The sequence below is a fragment of the Trachemys scripta genome, chromosome 2, assembly GCF_013100865.1.
Source record: "Trachemys scripta elegans isolate TJP31775 chromosome 2, CAS_Tse_1.0, whole genome shotgun sequence".
NCBI lineage: Eukaryota > Metazoa > Chordata > Testudines > Emydidae > Trachemys > Trachemys scripta.
In genome coordinates this window covers 33770940-33794618 of record NC_048299.1, presented here as the reverse complement: position 1 = coordinate 33794618, position 23679 = coordinate 33770940, and the positions used below count along the sequence as shown (strand labels likewise).

Here is a 23679-nt window from a genome sequence, read left to right as displayed (position 1 = left end):
CAAAACACAAAACAAAAGCAAACAAAAACCACCATTCCAACCCCTTCAAAAGTCTACTAATTTTTTTTTTTTTAAAGCAGTTTGGCTTAGGAATTTATTTGGCTTGGCTGACATGGCCTCATTCAGAATGAGATGAATTAGTGAAGGCAAAGCTAAAAGTTATTTGGTATTCTTACCTGTGTAATCTGTTTAAGTGGATCCCTAGTTCCAAATTTCCAGGCTGCTTCCATTAAAACCACAAAAAAAATCTACATCTCTCTCCTATTAATTTTGTTTTCCTGTAATGACAGCTTTTCATCCCAACCTTTAATCTAGGTTAATGATTTTTTTTGCCTAAAAGTTTATAATATGTGGTACAATATACATCAGGGAAAGGTCCCTCTAACTACAACACGTCTCATTGTGATACAGCAATTCAGTATAGTCTGCATCACAATACATTGTCATTACAGCACAGAAGTTACCAATGAGTCTGCTGAAGCTTTAAAAACCTCAACACAAAAAATTAACTTTAAAAAGGATTGAGCTAGTAAGGATCACATGTCTCTCTCTAAAAAGCATATATGCTGCACTATAACAATTGTATCAATCAAGTGAATTTTGAGAATAGAACAATTGTATACCTTTGCATTTTTGTACAATACTGACTGTTCAGTACTTCAGTAAAAACACTGTCCCAGAGAACAACTAGCGTTAAGAGTCATTATTACTGCACTTGCTTCCTGTAACAGTTCAACATGTTTTGAACTATGATCACCCAACAGGATTGCAGCATAGAATTACATAAATGGCAAACATCTGTATTTATCTAGTTTCTACCCAATTCATTGAACAAAAAAAAAAAAAGTTTTAGACTTTAAAATATTTGGATTCTCATTTTCCAATGCTATAAAAGATATAAACTATAAAACTATGAGAGGGACCAGTTTAATATATGATATAGTAAACATAATACTGGTAGATTTCCAGTTCTTCACAAATGGATACCAATTTTACAATTGGTAATCTGTCATCTGGCATGCACAGCTCAGTCATAAAACAGATGCAAAAGAGTAATATTAAATGGATTTTGTATGATATCAAGGCAATGATCTCAATCCTTAAAAAAAAATTTTTACAGGGAGCGCTTGATAATGCAAGTGCTTCTGAATTTTAAAAGCATTTTTACATTCACCTCACATACATGCTGCAAAACTTTTTAGTGTATACTGTTTCAGTTGTATTACATCACTCAAAACAATACAAACATGCAGAAAGTACTACACTTATAAAAGTAAGTTTCTGTTGCTACTTAGCACTAGTAACAATGAAACAGATAATGTTCACTATACTCTTCTCTGCTTCATCACGTTGCCCCTTAGCACCTTTACAGTGATACCAGCCTTGCCTGCCCATTTGTCAGCTTCTTACATCTCCTCTCACGCTGCCCCTTAGCACATGGAATGCCCTTGCTGAACTGATCCATAAGGCTATCATACACTTCAATATCCTTCCTCAGACCAGCCATTGTCATGATGCAAATAAGAAATCAGCCAATAAATAAAGGCTAGTTGGGAAGCAGATGAGGACAGTTGATGCCCACTCTCTCCAACAATATATTATGGAGAGAGAAGTATATAAAATTTTGTGTGGGATTGATCCCTCTCCCACTTGTTTTACAGGTCACCTGCCTTCTCAGATAGAAAGCTCCTTTGGAAAAGGACCATGTCTTTATGTGTATTTGTATAGCACTAATAAAATAGGACCCTGATCCTGACTGGGGCCTCTAGTATAACCTTTATTTAATTTAATTTATTTTATATATATTAAAAATAAAAAATAAAAAATGACAATACTACTTTATAAATACTACTGATCCATTACTGTTCAATAAAATTAAATGAAAATAGAGACATGTAGTGAATTGTAGTTAATAAATGTGGCTACTTATGACTGTCCTGAAAACAGTAGCCAAGATTGCTTCCCCACCTCCTCCTCCCCCACCACCACATTTTCAGCAGACTAGAAAGCTGTAACAGATCTTTGTGGGTGCAGACCTTTGCCAAAGTGACCCATGCGTTCATCACCTTTTCACTAAATTACCACTCTCTGTTCCCCTTGGAGCTACACTTCTCATTTATTGAAACCCAAACTAATAAGTTGCCAGCTTATTTCATGTATTCCACAGTCTGCAAGGGTTCACACTTGGTTTGCACATCTTTCTCCATTTATTGGCTATGTGCTAGGACAAAAGAGCCTTTGTCACAGTTATTAGTAAGTAGTACTGGTTTTTTATACCATAACTAAGAGACACTCTACTTGGTTGGCATTGACTATCAGCTTAATGCAGTGTTTCTCAACCTTGGAGCCATGACGCCCAGGGGCGTGCCCCGGTCATCTTATGCCCCCTATCTTTTCAAGCCTTGGAGGAGGGGTCACGATTTTTTCTTCTTAAGTCCAGAGGAGGTCACCAGCACAAAAAGTTTGAGAAACACTGCCTTAATCTAACCACGGCCCTCTGTGCTCTCTGGCAAGCCCAACCCATATCCTGTGCTTAGTTCCCCCAATTCTGTTAAGACTTCACTTCAGTTTCTTCAGCGTTCAGATGTTTGAATTTGGTGCCCTGCAACTGCTGGATCGCAGCAGAGTGGGTCTAAACAGAATGAGCTTATCTGACTTGATGATAAACACCCAGCATACATTAGCAGGTGCACTACTTAGGAAGTGCCTAACTCCCCAAATCTATTACCAATAGAAAATGTCACAATATCACCCTGCCTTTCAGTTCTCCTTACTGCACAACTTGGTTTTCCCCAACAGTTTATGAAAGCAGCTACTACAGAGTTGTCCAATCTTATCAGACCATGCTGACTTGTTGGAAGGTTCGGGGCTTCTAACTGGACATGTCTAACTGCTTTGAGTTCTAGCAAGTCAATGTGAAACCCCTCCTTTCCCAGGAAACAGCAACTCCTGCACAAATCTAGAAGGGAAGTGGGTGCTCACCAGTTCAGGTTGCAACTAGTGATAATGGAAAGTTTGAGGAGCACCTACAGAAGGGAATAATTTAGGGAACTGGATCAGTGTAGCTACCAGATTAGTGAAGTCTTTATTGCCAAGGGAACCCCAGTTTGCTTTCAGCACTCCCCCAGGGTCTGAAGAAGGAATAAGGAACTGACAGGATTTAAGGGAAACAAAGCAGGGAAACGGAGCGTGACAAGACATGCAACCCCTAGTACCTCTCTATTTGCAGGTCAGGTAGAATCAAAATTTCCACTTCCAGCTTTTCAATCCTTTCTGTGGATGTTCATGTTTTTGCCTCCTCCTTGTCTACGACTGCACTCAAAAGAATCAGCCTCTGGGACTGGGATTGTGAGCTCCTATGCAGGCTTAACACAAGTCCCAGGGTTCTGAACATGACTTGAGGCGATCTGGATACTGCTTGTTATTACTATTTATTTGTATTACGATGGCATCTAGGAGCTGCACTCATGGACCAGAACCCAACTGTGACAGAGACAGTACAAACAGAACCAAGAAATGGTCCTGGCCCCAAGGGGCCTGGATGGTCTTTTGGAGGGACTGGGCTTGAATGATTCAGTTATCCAGGTTTGGGATCATAAAGAAGCCTTCCAGTGTGAGAGCAGCTGAAATTACCACCTTGATCTCAGTGAGGGTTTAGGCAGGGGATGTTGATAAGCTGGACTGGCAGAGGGACATTTTGGAAGTGAAAGTGACCCATTAAGAACCTTATAAATCTCTAGTGGGGTAGGGAGACACAGATGTCTATGAGAAGTCTTGGGTCTCCAGAAAAGACAAGATGTATGAGATTTTAAAGACTTATTCCTCTTCCTTCGGCCACTTCAGCAAAGCCAGAATGGAAGAGGAAACCATGATACTGTCTCCTACTCTGAGTCCTGAGCCATGTCATTTAGGCTGTTGACTGCCAAAAGCCAGCATGAGAGATTCTTTCAGACCAATTTGTGGAGTTTGTCTGACTGAACTTCAGTCAACAACTGAATGGCCACCATGAATGAAGAGGATGAGCAGGCAGCCATAAGTATGTAAGTACCCCCTAATCCCATAATTTCCTGTTTAAAGCAAGAGTCATAATGGAATGGAGAAACCATTTCCATCACTTCAGAGACAGAAAAGGATTAATGAAGATGAGTGCCTAACAGCCCCCTTGCAGGAACATCGGGATCCTAGCATATCAACTCAGGCCTCAAACTCCACTGAAATAATATTTAGAGTCTGAGATGTGAGGTGCCAGAATGGCTCATTCCACTGGGGACACTCTCCTTTGACTCTCCGAAAAGCTGTCGGAAGCAAAGGCAGAAGGAGATGAAGACATACAACCAGAGTGGGACAGATCTACTTTTATCCACTTCCCCTTCCTCTGTGATTTCACTGGAAGCATATGTTTAAGAAGCCACAGAGAACCCAAAAGAGCCTCTGGAGAAGACTGGGGGGGCTGGATAAATGAAGAGAAGTGACCTGCTGAGGTTTCTTGTTGGAGCCTACAAGAAATGGTCTCTGTCAGGAGGAAACAACAAGGCTGCATAAACGTTGTTCAGCACGGCCAAAACTTCCTCACTCCCTTCTACCTCCGCTTCAAACTAGAATCCATCCAGAGAAATCTCTTGGCTGACCCCCTGCTGATCATTCTGTGCTGCAGAACAGTGAAACATGTTATGATCACCTGATTCCTGCTAGCTAGCAATTTCTGCTGCTGGCTGGCTTCAACAAGTCTGTCAGTGGAAGGGCTCAGGCACATAATGCAAGCCACAACAGACTGCTAAAGTGAGTTGGAGCAAGAATGGCAAAGCTCTCCTGCCCAGTTTCTTCTACTCCATAAGGAGTCTGGTAGCCACCCAAGGCACGCTGATACAAAAGAAAGCTTCAGCCAGGAAAATCCAGCTACCTTTGTGCAGGGAAGCAGGAAACAACTGGGGAGCAGAGCCAAACAGAGAACTGGGAGCCAAAACTTTTTTGTTCTTGACTGGCTCCTTGCCTGACAGACAAGGCCAGGAAGATCACCCAATGGTTGCATGCTCTATGTGAAACCATATCCTTGGAAGATTACCAAAAATATTATTTTATGAATAAAGTAATGCTAACTAGATCACCAAAATTGTCTCACTGTTTTCTATCAACATAAACCATGCTCTTTTTTACCCATTGAATACAACTGAACACTTAGAATGTAGATAGTAATTCAGGTCATTTGAAACAGACCACCCTACTACGTAGGTTCTTACTTCATAGTTGTCTTAAAGAAAGGAGGAAACTTATGATGAGCTTTCGTTTCTGTATACTGTAAAATTGACAGACTTTTTCCAGAATATGCAAATACATATCTTTTGTCTCTCCTGACTAATTGGGAACGGAAAGACTCTAGCCCTTTTCAGTAAATAACACATAAATACAAGAATCATGAAAACTGTCTTTGCAGCACACATTAACTTGAGATGTAAACAATGAAAGGTGGAGCAGATTTCCTACCTTGTATTGTTTACTTTTTTCCAGGTTGTTCTCTAAATGTGACATTGTAATACAGACACTTTTGATTAAACTGTATTTTTTTTTTTTTTTTTTTAAATCGGATCAGATAGATGTGTCAATAGTTTTAGGTCAAAAATTTGCCAAGCTTAGCAGCAATACATTCAAGTTTTACAGTAACAAAGTATTACTGCACTTATTCCTAGTTACCAAATAAAATGTTATTAAAACAGAAGCTTTTTAAAAAAATAAAAGTATATTTAAATTATCCTTTTCATATAATTATTTTCAGTTTCTGTCAAGTCAATTCAAAAATAAAAAAAGTCTCAGGCCCACACTGATGGGTTGTAGTATTTTGCAAGGGAAAGAAATAAAAACAGGAGGAAGACTTTGGTCTGTGACCTAAGCGAGAAGAGTAGTGCAACAATTTAATCTAGAGAGTATACACTTTGTGAGAATAAAGCAGATCAAGAAGTTTGTACTGAAGAAGACCACAAATAAGCCTGACATTTATTAGTATGCATGAAGGTATTTCACCTCAGTGTAAGATTTACACTCATGGAAACAGGAAAGATTTCATTATCTTAAAAGGAGATTATTATTTTGACATGGATCATTTTTTCTAATTACTACACACTCTTAAGGAGTAAAAAAACCCATAAAGCATAATAACGCTCTGTTTCTGAAACATAGAGGTGTTTCGAAAAATATCCCTCATCATTCATTTCACTTACTTTAAAAGAAAAGTGAACAGCAGACTCGGGAGGGTAAACAATGAAGTGTCTTAAGGTAAAACCAAAACCCTGAGACGTCCTCCTTAACATAACTGTTTTTGGACCAGGCCAAGAGAATGTTTCTTCTTCCTCCGATGGCGATACAACTTCACTCTGCTCATTTCCATCTTTCTGTTTTGACACCTAAAATAGATTAGAAAAAAGTCCTATATTAAAAAAAATATAGAATTTGCAATTTTTTATTTTTATTTATTTTTTTTTTAAAGAGACAAGCCATCTTCAAGAAAAAATGTACAAGACAAAATACACACATAGGATCATTATATCATCAAGCTGTAAGTTTGCCTAATACACTAAAACTTGTTCCAGCCAAGATTAAATCTCAGGTTATATTCTGAATATAGTTATTTTTAAATTGTAAGTGAAGCTGTATGTATCTCAGAAAGTCAACGTACAAAAATATATCAAGCGCTAGAGTTTAATACTGTGTACTGAATTAATCTAGGGAGATCCATACAGCTTGCAAATCTTGTCTGACTCAATTTACTCGTGTACAAACACTAAGCTTCTTCCTGGGTGTCTGCTAGGATTCTATTTCAGATATTTACACGGCACAAACACATATCTATACTGTACATACACTATTCTGTCCTGGCCTGTAATTCACATAAGAATGGCCTAACTGGGTCAGACCAATGGTATCCTATCATCTGAGAGTGGCCAGTGCCAGATGCTTCAGAGGCAACGAACTGAATAGGGAAACTTATTGAGTGATCCATCCCATCATCCAGTCTCAGCTTCTAGCAATCAGAGGCTTAGGGAAACCCATCGCATGCACTTGTCCCCCTGACCATCTTGGTTAATAGTCTTTGAGGCACCTAACCTCCATGAACTTATCTAATTTTTTTTTTAAACCAACCTATATTTTTGGCCTTCACAATGTCCCATGGCAATGAGTTCCACAGGTTGGCTGTGCATTGTGTGAAGAAGTATTTCTTTTTATTTGTTTTAAACTACTGCCTATTAATTTCATTGGGTGACCTCTGGTTATTGGATTATGTAAAGGAGTAAATAATACTTCCCTATTCACTCTCTCCACATCATGTGTGATTTTATAGACCCTTAATATCTCCCTCCCCCGGTCGTCTCTTTTCTAAGTTGACTAGTCCAAGTCTCTAATCTTTCCTTGTATGGAAGTTGTTCCATAACCCCAAATCATTTTTGGTGCCTTTCTCTGCCCCTTTCCCAATTCTAATGTATCTTTTTTGAGATGGAGTGACTAGAACTGCATGCAGTATTCAAGGTGTGACGTACCAAGGATTTATATAGCAGCAGCATATTCTCTGTTTTACTAACTATCCCTTTCCTAATGGTTCCTAACATTGTTAGCTTTGTGCACATCCACTGCACATTGGGCATATGTTTTCCGAGAACCATCTGCAATAACTCCAAGATCTCTTCTTTGAGTGGTAACAGCTAATTTAGACCCCACGATTTTATATGTATATTTGGAATTCTGTTTTCCAATGTGCATTATTCTGCATTTATCAATAATGAATTTCAACTGCCATTTTGTTCCTCGGTCACCCAATTTTGTGAGATCCCTTTGTCACTTTTCAGTCAGCTTTGGGCTTAACTATGTAATTTTATATTGTCTGCAAACTTTGCCACCTCACTGATGCCTTTTTTCCAAACCATTTATGAATATGTTGAACAGCACTGGCTCCAGTACAGATCCTTGGGGAACCCCGCTATTTACCCCTCTGCACAGTGAAAACTGACCATTTATTCCTACCTTTTATCTCCCATCTTTTAACCAGTTACTGATTCATGAGAGGACCTACCCTCTTATCCCATGACTTCTTGCTTTGCTTAAAAACCTTTGATGAGGGACTTTGTCAAAGGCTTTCTGAAAGTCCAAGTGCAGTATATCCACTGTATCACCCTTGTCCACATGCTTGTTGATCCCCTCAAAGATTTCTAATAGATTGAGGCGGCATTATTTCCATTTACAAAAGCCATGTTGACTCTTCCCCAGCATATTGTTTGCATCTTTCTATCTGATAATTCTGTCCTTTACTATATAGTGTGCTCAGAACTGGTATTCTGAGAGCAGCAGCTGCTGAACCTGATCAATTTTTACTTTTTAACTTCTTTACTTCCCTCCAACAATCACCTTCCATCTGACAAAACTGACAAATGTAGTAAAGGCCCATCCATAACTGGTTCGCGAGTTAAGTGTTCTGTCCTTGAAAAGGAACTATACAACGTCTAGACAAAAAGCAAATCCAACTTCTATTTTACACAACGTTTAGAGCAATATGACAATAGAAATGAGAAAGGCATTTCATTTGTTAGGCTTCTTGATATAGAGGTTTAATCCTTTGCTATTCAAGAAAATACTGACTCAACCTCTTTGTTTTTGAGTTCGTTCCTAGAGAGTGACTCACCCCCCAGATGTTTCAGTATGCCAATGTCACCCAAAATTATACAAGTAGCAAAATTCTATCTTGTTACACACCATTCCCCAAAGCATAAACAAAAGCATGTATTTAAGAATAACCCAAATATTTATGTAGATTTCATATAACTAGCACAAATTATAAAGTTTAATAAATCGTATCTCTTATCCCTTCAACCAGCTGCATATTCAGGCATTGTGATTTTCCAAGCCAATGCCACTTCATGCTTATTTACCTCAAAGCTAAAGACAAAATAGGTTAAAAAAAAAAAAAAAAGTAGTGTGTGAAAACCTATGAGGCCCTCCAAATCGAATCCAGTGTTCTGTATCTGCTTTGGGTATTTGACCTGGTAATCACACAGATGTTTTTTCAATTAGCATGAACAGCCCCACAGCGTTAGTTGAAAAAATGGTTACCTACCTTTTGTAAAAAGATGTGTTGCTCATGTCCATTCCATTCTAGGTGTGCGCACGTGCACACGTGTGGTCGGAGATTTTTGCCTTAGCGGTATCCGTAGAATTAGCAGTGGTGCCCCCTCAAGTGCCGCACTCATGCACGGGTATATCAGGCACTGCCAACCCTACACCCTCTCAGTTCTTTCTTGCCGGCAACACTGACAGAGGGGCATGAGGGCGAGTAATGGAATGGACATGAGCAACCCATCTCAAAGAACAAGTTATGAAAGGTAGGTAATCGTTTTCTCTTCTTTGAGTGCTTCCTCATGTCAATTCCATTCTAGGTGACTCACAAGCAGTTTTCATGGATGTGGGCTCGGAGTTCACGGTCATGCAGCTTGCAATATTGCTCTACCAAAGCCAACATTGTCTCGGGCCTGCTGGGTAAGTGCATAATGCAACGTAAATGTGTGGACAGACGATCAGATGGCCGCTCTACGGATCTCTTGGATTGGCATCAGAGCCAAGAAGGTTGCTGATGACGCTTGCACTCTAGTCAAGTGCGCTTTGACTATCACCGGTGGAGTCACATGCACCTGCTCGTAACAGTATTGGATGCAGGTTGAGAGTTGGGACGAGATCCTCTGAGCAGACACTGGGCGACCTTTCATCCCGTCAGCCTCCGCAACAAGCAGCTGCTTTGACTTACGGAAAGGCCGTGTCCTGTCAATACAGAAGGCCAGCGCCCTCTGGACGTCCAGGGCGTGCAATCTGTGTGCCTCTTTGGAATGATGGGGCTTTGGAAAGAAGACCGGTAAGAAAATATCTTGGCCAGTATGAAACTGTGAGACTACCGTGGGCAGGAACACTGGGTGCGGCCACAACCAGACCTTGTCCTTGGGTAGAACACCATATAGGGTGAGTCTAACGTAAGTGCCCTGATCTCAGACACGCTGCGGGTGGATGTAATCGCCACCAGGAACGCAACTTTCCAGGAAAGAAGGAGCCTTGCTAGCACAAGATTTAAATTCCAAGGAGGGGCAGGATCCCGGACGTGAGGGTAAAGATGATCCAGACCTTTCAAGAATCAGGCCATCATGTCATGAACGAAAACTGACCTGTCTTACAACAGAGGGTGGAAAGCCGAAATAGCAGCCAGGTGGACCCTGACTGACGACAGGGACAAGCCCTGAAGTTTGAGGTGCAGAAGATAGTCCAGGATCACTTGCAATGAGGCCTGCTCAGCCCTGACACGCCAATCCGAGGCCCAGCACACGAATCTTTTTCCACTTTGCCTGGGAGGTCGCTCTGGTGGAGGGTTTTCTGCTACCCAGCAGGACCTGTTGCACCCCAGGTCGAACATTCTTGCTCTTCTGCATTTAGCCACTCAGCAGTCACGCTGCCAAGTTCAATGCTTCCAGGCTCCGGTGCAGGAGACTGCCGTGGTTCTGGGACAGCAGGTCCTGCCAGAGAGGGAGTCGCAGCGGCGCAACTATCAAAAGGTACCGAGCCAGTGCAGGCAAGGCCACTCGGGCGCTATCAGGACAACCCTCGCCCTGTCCTGTTTGATCCACAGAATCCTTGAGAAGATCAATGGCACGGGCAGAAGGACTCCCGACCACGGAAGCAGGAAAGCATCTGACAGGGAAGCCCTGTCCATCCCCCAGAGCAAACAGAACACTTGGCATTTCCTGTTCTGGCAGAACACGAACAAGTCCACCTGGGGAGTTCCCCACTTTCGGACGATCATACTGGCTCCCTCCGGATGGAGCAACCACTCAGGACGAGAAGGTCCTGCTGAGGCAATCTGCTAGCACATTCTTGGTCCCAGGCAGGTGCGCAGCTATCACATGAATGGTATGCCACACACAGACGTCCCAAAGGCGGAGAGCTTCTTGCCAAAGGGATGACAACCTGGCTCCGCCATTTCTGTTGATATAATACATCGCTGTGGTATTGTCCACGAGGACCTGCACCACCTTGCCCCTTAGGTGGGGCAAGAAAGCCTGGCATGCCAGATGAACCACTCTGAGCTCTCTGATGTTGATGTGGAGAGCCAGATCATCCCGCAACCATCAGCCACAGGTGCTTACATTGGGCAAGTCCAGTGCCTTTTCCACCGCTCTCCAGCCCAGGCCCGAAGTGTCAGACCAGGGTCTCCGACAGGGACAGGATCACGAAGGGGACTCCTGCCAACACCAATCCAGGGATGACGAGACGTGATCTGGCACCGTGACCACCCAGTCTAGATCATGTCTGTTGGGGGTGTAAACCAATGCCAGTCATGCTTGCAGAGGCCGGAAGTGGAGCCTGACATGACTGACCACGTATGCACAGGCGGCCATATGGCCCAGCAACTGCAGGCAGGAGAATCATAGCTAGCAAATGGTTCTTCACAAGGGAGATCAGGTTCGATATGGCCTGAAAAACGCATCTCTGGGAGGAAGGCTCTGGCTAGCGTGGAGTCGAGAACCGTCCCATGAACTCTATGCGTTGAGCTGGCCTTATGATGGATTTTTCTCTTGTTTATCAACAGACTTAAGTCATGGCAAGTGGAACGCACCAGATCGAGGCTCTTCTGCACTTGGTCCTAAGACCTGTCCTTGATGAGCCAGTTGTCGAGATGAGGGAAGACCTGGATCCCTTGACGTCAGAGGTAAGCAACCACTGGCGCCATACATTTTGTGAAGACCCTTGGAGCCAATGAGAGGCCAAAGGGGAGTGCCATAAATTGGAAATGGTGTTCGTCCACTATAAAACTGAGGAAACGTCTGTGACCTTGGAATATGGAGACATGGAAATAGGCATCCTTCAAGGTGAGGGTGGCATACCAGTCTCCCGGTCCAGGGAGGGGATGATGGAAGCCATGGAGACCATGCAAAACTTCAACTTTTTGAAAGACTTGTTGAGACGTCACAGGTCCAGAATGGGTCTGAGGCCCCCTTTTGCTTTTGGGATTAGGAAGTAGTGGGAATAGAACCCTTTTCCCTTCATGTCCCGAGGGACCTCCTCCACTGCTCCCAGGTGCAGGAGGTTCTCGACCTCTTGAACAAGAAGTTGCTCATGAGAAGGAGTTGCTCGTGAGAGGGACAGGAAGAAGAGGGAGTGGGAGGGGCCGCCAAAAACTGCATGGTGTAACTTTGAGACACTATGTCCAGCACCCAGCAGTCTGTGGTGACTTGGGACCAGGACGAATGAAAAAGATGAAGACGGGTGAGGAAAGACCAGGGTGGATCCTGGAAGGTGATTGGGAAAGTGTCGCTCTCGGCCACACCCTCAAAACGAGCGCTTCTGGCCCCCAGGATGTTTTGCCGGGGTGGACTGCGGGGATAAGTGGGAGGAGGAAGGGTGACACCAGCTGAACTAGCAGCGGTTCCTTCTTCTTGCAGATCCCGGACAAGACTGCCAAAGCCTAGGCAGCAGGAACGGCTGGAACTGCTTTCTCATAGGCTGTATGCAGGCCCAGCAAATGAAGGGTGGCCCTGGTGTCCTTTAAGCCCATGCACCCTCGCATACGTCTGGTCAGAAAAGAGACCGCTCCCATCGAATGGGAGGTTCTGGATCGAGGTCTGCATTTCTTGCGAGAGATCTGCAGTCTGAAGCCAGGAACTGCGCCTCATTACCACCGCTGACGCAACCACCCTGGCTGCCAAGTCTGCCGCATTCCATGGCATCTGGAGGGATCACCTGGCAGCCACAGAGCCCTCCACCAGGCTGCCAAATTCCTGGGCCAAACTCTGTGGAAGGGACTCTTTGAACTTATGGAGGGAGTCCCATAAGTTGTGGTTTGCCACCTGGAACTGCAAACTGGCTGACGAATAATTTTTTCTTCCAAACGGATCCAACCGCTTAGGGTTGAGCTGGTATGCCACTGTTTGTCTCTTTCATTAGCCGCAGAGACCAGTAGCAAGCCCGGGGGAGGATGGGGTAGAGGTATTCAAATCCCTTGGCTGGAACAAAGTATTTCTTTTTGGCCCTTTTTGAGGAGGGAGGAATGGAGGAAGGAGTTTGCTAGAGGCCCTTGGCAATCTTAAGGGCACTGTCATGCACTGGTAATGCAACATAGGTTGGGGTAGAGGTCAACAGGACATTAAACAAGGTGTCTGCCTGCTCAGCCATTTCTTCCACCTCCAGGCCTAAGATCTCAGTCACCCGATGCAGCAGGGCCTGGTGTTTTTTGAAATCGTCCAGCAGGCTGACCCTCGAGGGTCCCTCAGCCGCTTCGTCTGGGGATGAAGATGATAATTGCACAGCTGGGGGAGGCTCTGGGGTATCTTTCCCCACAGGGGAGGGAGGCTCAGGGGTGGGTGCAATTCCCGCTGACTCTACCATTGTGCGTGCCTCATGCACTGAGCCCAATTCCATCGGTGCCGCCAGCTGTCGCTACGAGGCGGCAGTCAATGAGCAATGTGAAGGGGGGATTACCATAACCAACGTTCCCCGTGCGCATCAATAAGGACACTGCGCTGGCCACTGGCTGTGCTACCAAGTCAGCGCCACAGACATTGACACGGCCTCGGGTGTCCATTTGCACCAGTGCAGTCTAAGCGAGGGACTGAACTGGGCGTCCATACTGCAGGAATCCCCTTCCGGTGACCAGAGTGGGGTTGTGAACAGCTGGGTTTGTTTGCTGACCATCACTGTCGGAGACCGGTGCCCAGAGCGTGCTGAGGGGGAGGGGAAAACCAGAGACACAACAGGGAGTACTTCCATGAGGCAGGCGAATGGGACCTGTTCTGAGATGACAACCAGCCAGAAGGTGAGTGGCGTTGGTAATACGGAGAACTGAATTTTGCTCTGGGCGATCTGTGTCGAGACAGTGGCGACTGAGGGCAAGCCCCAGAAGGTCTGGTCTGCGACTCCAGTGATCCGCAGCAGAGGTGGAGAGCGCTGCTTCGTCTCAGGAGATCGGCGGCGCTCCACTGTCCCTGAGGGGTTTTAGGGGCTGGCTTGCCCTCATTGGGAGCTTTTGCCAGTTCCTGAGGCACATGCTGCATTGGTGATGAGGACAGAGGTCTGTGCTCTCTTGGCAAGGGAAGCCTGTGAAGGCGTCAGTACCATCAGGTTTTTTGATCCCATGCCACTCCCAGGAGTCAGTGGTGGACCTTTCACAGGGCTAAAGACCCGACTGGCAGATATGAGCGCACAGCTATGGAGTGGCCGGGCGGCCCAAATGGGGTCCCTTGCCCAATGATCCATGGCCTGTTTTGCCCAGTGCCAGGGATCCATGCTTTTGGGTCTTCTTTTTGGGTACTGGCAACGGGGAATAGTGCTAGGCGGAGCTGAAGGCCACGGGCACACTGCACAGCGAGGCCGAGATACTTGGTGAATCCTAGCAGGGCTGCACAGAGGGCGGATGCAGGGCGGACTCCATGAGGAAACCCGTAGTCGAATATCCCATTCCCTTTGCGTGCAGGGCTGGAAGTTTTTACAAATTCAGAACTTGTCCCTAGTGTGCGACTCCCTAAGCACTTGAGGCAGCTGCTATGGGGGTCCCATATAGGCATAGGCCTATTGCAGTCTGCGCAGAACTTAAACCCAGGAGACCAGGGCATGCCCCGCCTGAGACAAAGTCCCCGCTGGGACCCTAGCTGCTAACTATTAACTACACTTAACACTAAATACAGTAACTCCTCACTTAAAGTCGTCCTGGTTAACGTTGTTTGGTTGCTGATCAATTAGAGAACATGCTTGTTTAATGTTGCGCAATGCTCCCTTATAACTTTGTTTGGCACGCGCCTGCTTTGTCCACTGCATGCAGGAAGAGCAGCCCGTTGGAGCTAGCTGGTGGGGGCTTGGAACCAGGATGAACCAAACCCGTCCCCCGCCCCCCATATCAGCTCCCCGCTCCCCTAAGTTCCCTGTGTGGCAGCCGCCCATCAGGCTATCAACTGCCGGCAGTTCAGCTGTCTCTCACCCCACTGCCATGTGCTGCTCCTGCCCTCTGCCTTTGCGCTGCTCCCGGGAAGCTCCTGCTTGCTGGGGGGAGAGGGGGGGGCTAATGTCAGGGTGTCCCTCTCCCCCCTGCTCCCTGTGGATATGGGGGGGGGGGAGAATGACAAGGCTCAGGATAGAGGGAGCATGCTGGCAGCAGCTGTTGTCTCAACTTGCTGATCTACTTAAAAAGGCAATTACTTAGAGAGGGGTCAGTGTACTTAAAGGGGCAATGCGTATCTCTCTCTCTCACACACACAGTTTGTGTCTGTCTGCCATGCTGCCTCCATTTGTGCTGCCTTGTAGAGTGTGAGGCTACATTAACAACAATGTGTTAACTTTTGAGGGCTCAGCCGAGTGCTAGTTCATCATTTAGCAGTAAGGCATTCCCTGGGAAATATCCCACCCTCTGACTTCACCACCTCAACCAAGCTTCAATCATCATTGCTATGTACAGTATTAAATTGTTTGTTTAAAACTGTGTTATATATATATATATATTTTTATATATATAAAAATAATAAAAATAAAATAAAATAAAAATAAAATATAGTCTTGTCCGGTGAAAAAAATTTCCCTGGAACCTAACCCCCCTCTCCCCCACCCCATTTACATTAATTCTTATGGGGAAACTGGATTCACTTAACATCGTTTCGCTTAAAGTCGCATTTTTCAGGAACATTACTACAATGTTAAGCGAAAAGTTACTGTACTATACACAACTATTTACAAGGCTCTAAGTCAGTAGGCAAAAAACCACTAGCCCTTGCAATGCAAGGAAAGACACTCCGACTAACCACCATGGGCGATAAGAAGGAACTGAGAGGGTGTAGAGTCGGTGGCGCTGATATATCGACGCATAGAGCGTGGCACTTGAGGGGGTGCCATGCCGACCCTCCAAATACCCTTAAGGCAAAATCTCCAACGACCTCACATGTGGGCGTGCACACACCTGGAATGGAATCTACATAAGCAAGCACTTGAAGAAAAACATTAAAGCTTTACCTTTTAGTTTAAAAGTGGGCTAGGTCTCCAATATAATACTTTTCTCTACAATTTTTTTAATCTATAAGGATTAGAGAGATTAGAATTAATTTGAATCTGAGAGAAGAAAGGCAACTATCCAGGGAAAGAAGGTTTCTGCATGGGCTATTTCCCCAAGAGACATGAATGAAAGCATTACTCACATCACTCTTCATCTGTGGCTAAATCCATTGTGGGGAATGAAACAAAAATCTTGCATATGTGGGCCTAATCCAATGCCCACTGAAGTCAGGTGGAATTGGATTGATGTCAAAGGGAGAATCCCATAAAAGCCCGAAGCACAAGTTATTTGTATAATATTTATTATTCTGACAGTAGCAGTACCTACAGACATCACAGAAAACATAGGTTCTAAGGAGAATTTAAGAGAGACTTAGGTGGTCATTTATGAACTTTAACGAGACACTCTCTTCCCAAGCATAGAGAGAGTCATGGCAGAATGTGAGAGATGCTTGTTGGAAAAGTGGACAAGTGGTTGATTAAGGCCAATGTCACCAGCAGAGTGAAAGAGGGTGGTAAATGTCATGATAAGAAGTTATCCTGGCAACTTGAAGCCTGAATGATGGAGGACATTGAAAGTGAGGATAGGAAACCTGTGCTTTGTGTGGTGGAAATGGGCAATCCATGAGAGGGAGAATGAGGTGATCAGACAGGCCAAGGAATTTATAGACTTAGGTTTAATTAAGTTATTCAACCTTTTAACATAGCTATCAAGTTAGCTATTTAAGCGCTTCACATCACTACCTTACTATGCAGTTTCTGTATATGTGATTTTTTTCCCCTCAGTTCAATAACTTGGATCTTGTCAACAATGTTGATAGATGCTTTAAATTGTAACCCTCAGACTGCCCTGTATGTAAAAGTGTATCCTCTCAAAAAGTCTCTTACATGCTCATGAGGAAACAGAGAACCAATCCATGAAGGACAGAGCTGGAGTGGGTGAGGTTCTGTGGCCTGCAATGTGCAGGAGGTCAGACTAGATGATCATGGTGGTCCCTTCTGACTTTAAAGTCTATAAAAGATGTTAGATTGACATTTATTCACAGAGCACATACAGGGAAGTTAATCCTCCATCTTCAATCTTTAGCTCTCTGAGGTCTGGTCTATACTACCCGCCTGAGTCGGTGGGTAGAAATCGACCTCTCGGGGATCGATTTATCGCGTCCCATCGGGACGCGACAATCGATCCCCGAATCGGCGCTCTAACTCCACCAGCGGAGGTGGTAGTAAGCGCCGCCGACAAAAAGCCGCAGAAGTCGATTTTGCCGCCGTCCTCACAACGGGGTAAGTCGGCTGCGATACGTCAAATTCAGCTACGCTATTCACGTAGCTGAATTTGCGTATCTTAAATCGACTCCCCGCTGTAGTGTAGATGTACCCTGAGACTGCTAACAATGGGTCTGAAAGTATTAATTATAATGACTCATGTCACACATTTTATACATATATATAAAATAATCACTCATGTCACAAAACAATTTGTTTAATGTCACCCCCATGAATAGCCATCAGATGGCAGCAAATTTTCAGCCACAGCTGTGACCAGAGAAGAATCTGAATTAGTTACAAGTTAAAAACGCCATGTCATGTTACTAGCTCCATGAACCATCCAGACAAACACACACACTGTGTTCCCCCAAATCACACCCTAGCCACCAAAACCTCCCTCTTTAGAAAAAGCTTTTTGGAAGGAAAAGAAGAAGTTTTCCAATATAAAATTAAGCTGTATGATGTACAAGAAAAAAAAATATGCCCAGGAAAGAGATGTTGATTTCTATAGACAAGAATGACTTACTGAGGGCAGAGCTCCTACACACTTTTACTTGTGAACTGAATGTGATAGTCAAGTAGAAGAATACACATCATTTCCTAAAGGTGACTTCTCACTAACGAGGCTTCACTTGCATTTCAACAGCATGAAAAATGTAGTTACATAATGAATCATTTAAATTCATGAAACATAAGTTCTGACAAACTAAACTATTTCGTAACATACATCTTAGTAAAGCTGTGTGTGTGTCTCGGTTTCATTTTAAACAGAAGATAAATCCCTATGGATTATCAGATCACAGTCAGAAACTGAACCATCAAAAGTAGACAAGAGCTGAACAACCCACGTTTAAGTACCCTTTCCCTAAAAGGAGTTCAAGAGACATTTCTAGAAGTCCGGAGGGAAAGGAAGTTTTTTCCAAATCTGAAAACACCATTTCCTGTTTTGTGTAGTTACCATAATACACATGAGATGCTGAAGTTTACAGCAAATACTTTGGAATATGGAATTTAATAAATAGTTTTCTGAACTGTGAAGATATCCATAGACTGCAGGATAAACCCTTGAACTTAATGTAACAATATGTTAGCATCCTGAGAGCCTTCCAACAAGCTGTCCAACTAAACTAAATAAGATTAGCAGACATTCTTGATGTTTTTAAATAAAATATTTCACGTAAGACAAAATATACAACTTTTTAGACCATCTTCATACAACATAAAGTGGACCAATAAAGTGCACAAAAGCAAGCCAATATTTTACAAAATCATTAGCAGGTTATCTTTAAGCTTGTGTGTGCTTCATATGGGTAGCCCTATGCAATAAAATAGTCCAGCCTGGAAGTGACAAAGGCACGGATAAACTGCAACAAAAAATCCTAAATCCAGAGAAATCTTCTAGTTGGATTCCTTCCTGTACTCACAATTCACACCTCTCTCTCTCTCTTTATATAGAATGCTAACACTGTCTGATCAGCTGACCACCACTAAACAAACAGATATATCAACAGTTGTCTTAAAAATATCCAACATACTTTACATTCAAGGATGAACATTAACCAATTAATTCTCAGAACAACCCTGCAAGTCAAGTATACAGCTGCTGGTATAAAAGTTTAAATACCATGGATACATCTTCAGTCATTTGTGGTAAATTTTGTGACTCCCAGTGAGGTTTGAGGGAGTCACTTGGGTTGTGGGTCTACCTACCAAGTCAAATCAACAAATTATAGCATATTGTGTGATGGGCAGGTCACAACCCTGACTGCATTTTGGTTTATGTAATAAACAGTAAAATGTTACAGGGGACTACTTACAGTGTAAATTAATTCTCTGAATGAAGGTACAAGCAAATACAGAAAATCCGAAGTTATATTCCCTATTCTTTATGTGCATGTCTGGTCTATTACATACATACACAGGAAGATTTTAAAAAGGCACAAACAGGAGTTAAGTGCCCAACTTCCATTTACTTTCTATGGGAGTTGAGTTCCAAGTGCCCTTTGTGCCTTTCAAAATCTCCCCCAAAAGTAAGTTGAAACATTTAATAGAGTTTATTACTGACAGCAATAGCCTTAACTATGTCTTCAATGCAGTCCATCTGGGTGGTCTGAGCATCTGGGTTAGACTAGATTGGGTGGAAGAAGCAAAGCTATTCTTGAGTTACTGTATCCTCACTGGTGCTTCACTCGCTACAGGACAGGTCCAACAAAGAAACTAACAGAACACCACTGGCCATCATCTACAGCCCCCACCTAAAGCCTCTCCAGCACATCAATGATCTACAACCTAACCTGGAAGGCGATCCCTTGGTCTCACAAACCTTGGGAGGCAGACCAGCCCTCACTCACAGACAGTCCCCCAACCCGAGGCAAACACTCACCAGCAACCACACACCACACAACAGAAACACCAACCCAGGAACCATCCCCTGCAACAAACCACAATACCAACTCTGTCCACATATCTACTCAAGTGATACCATCACAGGACCTAACCACACCATAAGAGGCTCATTCACTTGCACATCCATTAATGTGATATATGCCATCATTTGCTAGCAATGCCCCTCTGCCATGTACATTGGCCGAACCGGACAGTCTCTACGCAAAAGAATAAATGGACACAAAGCACATGTCAAGAATTATAACATTAAAAAACCAGTGGGAGAGCATTTTAACCTCCCTGGACACTCAATTTCAGACTTAAAAGTGGCCATTCTCCAGCAAAAAACTTTAAAAACAGACTTCAAGGAGAAACAGCAGAGCTGGAATTCATTTGCAAACTTGACACCATCAAATTAGGCCTGAATAAAGACTGGGAATGGCTGGGTCACTACAAGAAGTAATTTCCCATCAACTGTTAAGTATGGGCCATCCACCCTGATGGAATTGGCCTCATTAGCACTACAAAAAATAATTTTTTACTCTATTGACATTCACACCTTGTTAACTGTTGGAAATGGGATACATCCACCCTGATTGACCTCCCACTTGGTAAGGCAACTCCCACCTTTTCTTGTGCTGTATATTTATGCCTGCCTACTGTAATTTTCACTCCATAAATGTGAAGAAGTGGGTCATAGCCCACAAAAGTTTATGCTCTAATAAATTTGTTAGTCTTTAAGGTGCCACAAGACTCCTTATTGTTTTCACCCAAGTGTGTTGCGAGGATTTCTAAAGGCACATCACATGGTTCTTAGCCCTGCAGAAATTTGAGCCACTCTGATTCTTTCCCAGTAACTTGTGGGAGAACTTGTCTGTCCTTCTGGGCACACTGGCGAAAGAGTGGGCAAGCATTGAAGGACTAGGCATTTAAATTGTTTTGCTTATGCCCCTACTGCAAAGTGGGTGGGTTACCAGCACAAGTGAAAGCAGCACTCAGGTTTTAGCTAATCCCAAAACAGCTAGCTAGATTGGATTGAAATCGCCACCAAAACTCAAATAAGATGTTTTGGCTGTGGACAGAAGCCAAATTAGGGGCAACATCCAAATAATAATCTTGGTTAACTCTGCAATAAGACATACCTAACTTAGTAGTTTACTGAGGGTGTTTTCCTAAATCTCTCCCCTCTAAGCACTTTGTTACTGCTCATTTGTATTAAAGGTAAAGATTATAAATAGGCTTAGAAAGATTAGCTTTTTAATCAGCAAATGTCAAGTTCACTACACACCCACAAACTAATGAAAAATATTTCCATTGATAATCAAAATGTACAGATGGCAAAGAAAAACGATGCTTGAGAACTTAGTTTGATTTAAGGATATTTACTCTGTACATTTTAATATGTGATGTTGACAATTTAACTGTTATAAAGCTTTAACTTTTTGAATCTCAATGTCTGTCATTAGTTACTGTCTCACCCCTGTTATCTGATCTTTTCATAAATTCCCACAACTGAAAATTTAAAAAAAAGATGGTTAGAATTCTAAAAAAATAAAGCTTACAAACATCAATATCTATCAAAGTTATAAAATAATTGAATTCTGGTGAGCCTAATTATAAACATTTAAAGAGCACTCAGGAGTCAGGTGCGTTTACAGAGAAGGCAGTATTGTTAATCAGCTGTAGGAGCATGCTCCCTAGTCTGTCTCCATTCAGGCTTCTGGAAACATCTAGCTCACACTGAGCATGCTCAAAAGCATAAAACCTGCGACTAACATCACCTTATTTACATTGTTGTTCCTGCATAAGCAGCTCAATACCTAACCTCATTAGCAGGATATTTTAAATGACAGAAGAATTGGAAAGATTTGCCCTGTTCCTTGTTCTGGATCCAAAAATCAGATGTGTAACTAAGACCAGAGGTTGCAACTAGCCACTTCCACCTGGGCTATACTGCTCGGCTCTAATATATCCAGAGCACAGAAACTCATTCCCTGTTGCACTGTAAGCAGCCACCCAGAAATGTTGATGTTGGAATAGCAAAATGAGTCAAAGACAGCCTCCCACTATTACAAAGGTTTGGTCATTAACTTGCCAATTCATTGACTGCAGTGTACAAAAAAAATTAACAAGTCACGAAAAGAAACAATGCAATAAGATCCAAACCATGAACACTCCCTCTGTTTCCAGTTTCAGCCATGAAATTTCAGAAGAACACTATGATAGTGCTTAGGGGAAAAGAGTCACTTGCATGCTAATAAGTTTTCCACTGTGAAGGGGATGATTAAATTAGTATATTATTACTGCCTTCACCATCTTCACCAAACTCTTAGGCCATATCTACACTAGCACTTATGTTAGCAAAACTTTTGTCATTTTCAGAGGTGTGAAAAACAGCGTTGAAACTTGCAGCGCATGATGGGGGGGGGGGGGGGGAGATTCACACTCCTGAGGGAGAAAGTTGCAGCGCTGTAATGTGGCAGTCTAGACAAGCCCTTACAGTGACTTCTGATAACTTGCAGGATTTTGTTTAATGACTGCAGAGGTGTTAACAGGCCATTCCACTTTGCATGGTCCCTTAGCATAGGTAGTTAGCACATACACCGCTACCCCTATATAACGCGCCCCGATATAACACGAATTCGGATATAACATGGTAAAGCAGTGCTCCGGGGGGGGGGGCCGCTGCGCACTCCGGTGGATCAAAGCAAGTTCGATATAACGCGGTAAGATTTTTTGGCTCCCGAGGACAGCGTTATATCGAGGTAGAGGTGTATTCTAACAAGGAGTCCAGTGGCACCTTAAAGGCTACAGATTTATTTGGGCATCTGAAGAAGTGAGATTTTTTTACCCACGAAAGCTTATGCCCAAATAAATCTGTTAGTCTTTAAGGTGCCACCGGACTCCTTGTTGGTTTTGTGGATACAGACTAACAAGGCTACCCCCTGATACTTCATACCTATGCTAAATAATCTGTTCCACCTTGTATTTAGCTTGCAGGTTCAGAGTACCTTTCCCAGATCTGAAGAAGAGCTCTGTGTACCTCGAAAGCTAGTCTCTCACCCCAACAGAAGTTTGTCCAATAAAAGATATTACCTCACCCATCTCGCCTTCCTAATCCGTAGGGGGGTAATTTCAGGAAACGTCAGGAGTTTTGTTTCGTCTCTAAACGGAATGCTTCTTAATATCAGAAAAGGATATTGACATATCACTTTCCATTTGAGGATCTATTTCTCCAAAGGAGATAAAGAAAAAAGTTGTTTTTATTATTATTTTTTAAATAGCAGATTAGGCCAGGTTGACACACAGAAGTTTAAACTGATTTTAGTTAAATTGATTCAACTACTATTTAAACTAACTTTATTTAAAATCAGTGCAACTTTGATCAGGCCCTATACTTTACATAACAGAAGATTTCAGGGAACACTGCTTAAAAACAAAAAAAAAAAAAAAAAACACAAAAACAAAAAAAAAAAAAAACACCCCACAGAAGAAAGCATGGGACAACAGGATATCCCAACACATGAGAACATAAGAATGGCCATACAGAACCAGGCCAATGATCCATCTAGCCCAGTATACTGCCAGACAGTGGTCAGTGCCAGATGCTTCAAAGGGAATGAACAGAACAGGGCAATTTATCCAGTGATCCATCCCCTATAGTCCAGTCCCAGCTTCTGTCAGTTAGAAATTAAGAGACACCCAGAGCATGGAGTTGCACCCCTGACCACCTTGGCAATTGTCATTTGTATCCTCCACAAAAAAATATATTTGCAGTTCTGTTTATGTCTTGTCATTAATGTGTCCCTTTACAGACCAATGCCAGATCACAGTACTAAAAATATTAAAATTCCATCTAATTCGGGTCAAATAGGGTTACCATATTTCAGCGAGCAAAAAAGAGGACAGGAGGAGCCCCCCCCCCCCCCCCCCCCCCCCCCCCCCCCCCCCCCCCCCCCCCCCCCCCCCCCCCCCCCC

The 23679-nt window shown here is 43.3% G+C and overlaps 1 protein-coding gene across 4 annotated transcripts in view; it reads right to left on the bottom strand.

The window, feature by feature from the left end:
• The window catches only part of ARHGAP21 (Rho GTPase activating protein 21), a 194517-nt gene that overhangs the window by 106878 nt on the left and 63960 nt on the right, over positions 1–23679 (bottom strand). For all 4 annotated transcript variants that reach the window (XM_034760239.1, XM_034760242.1, XM_034760238.1 and 1 more), the window contains exon 2: positions 6213–6395. In XM_034760239.1, the coding sequence (XP_034616130.1) occupies positions 6213–6395 (183 nt within the window). The remainder of the gene's footprint in view (positions 1–6212; positions 6396–23679) is intronic.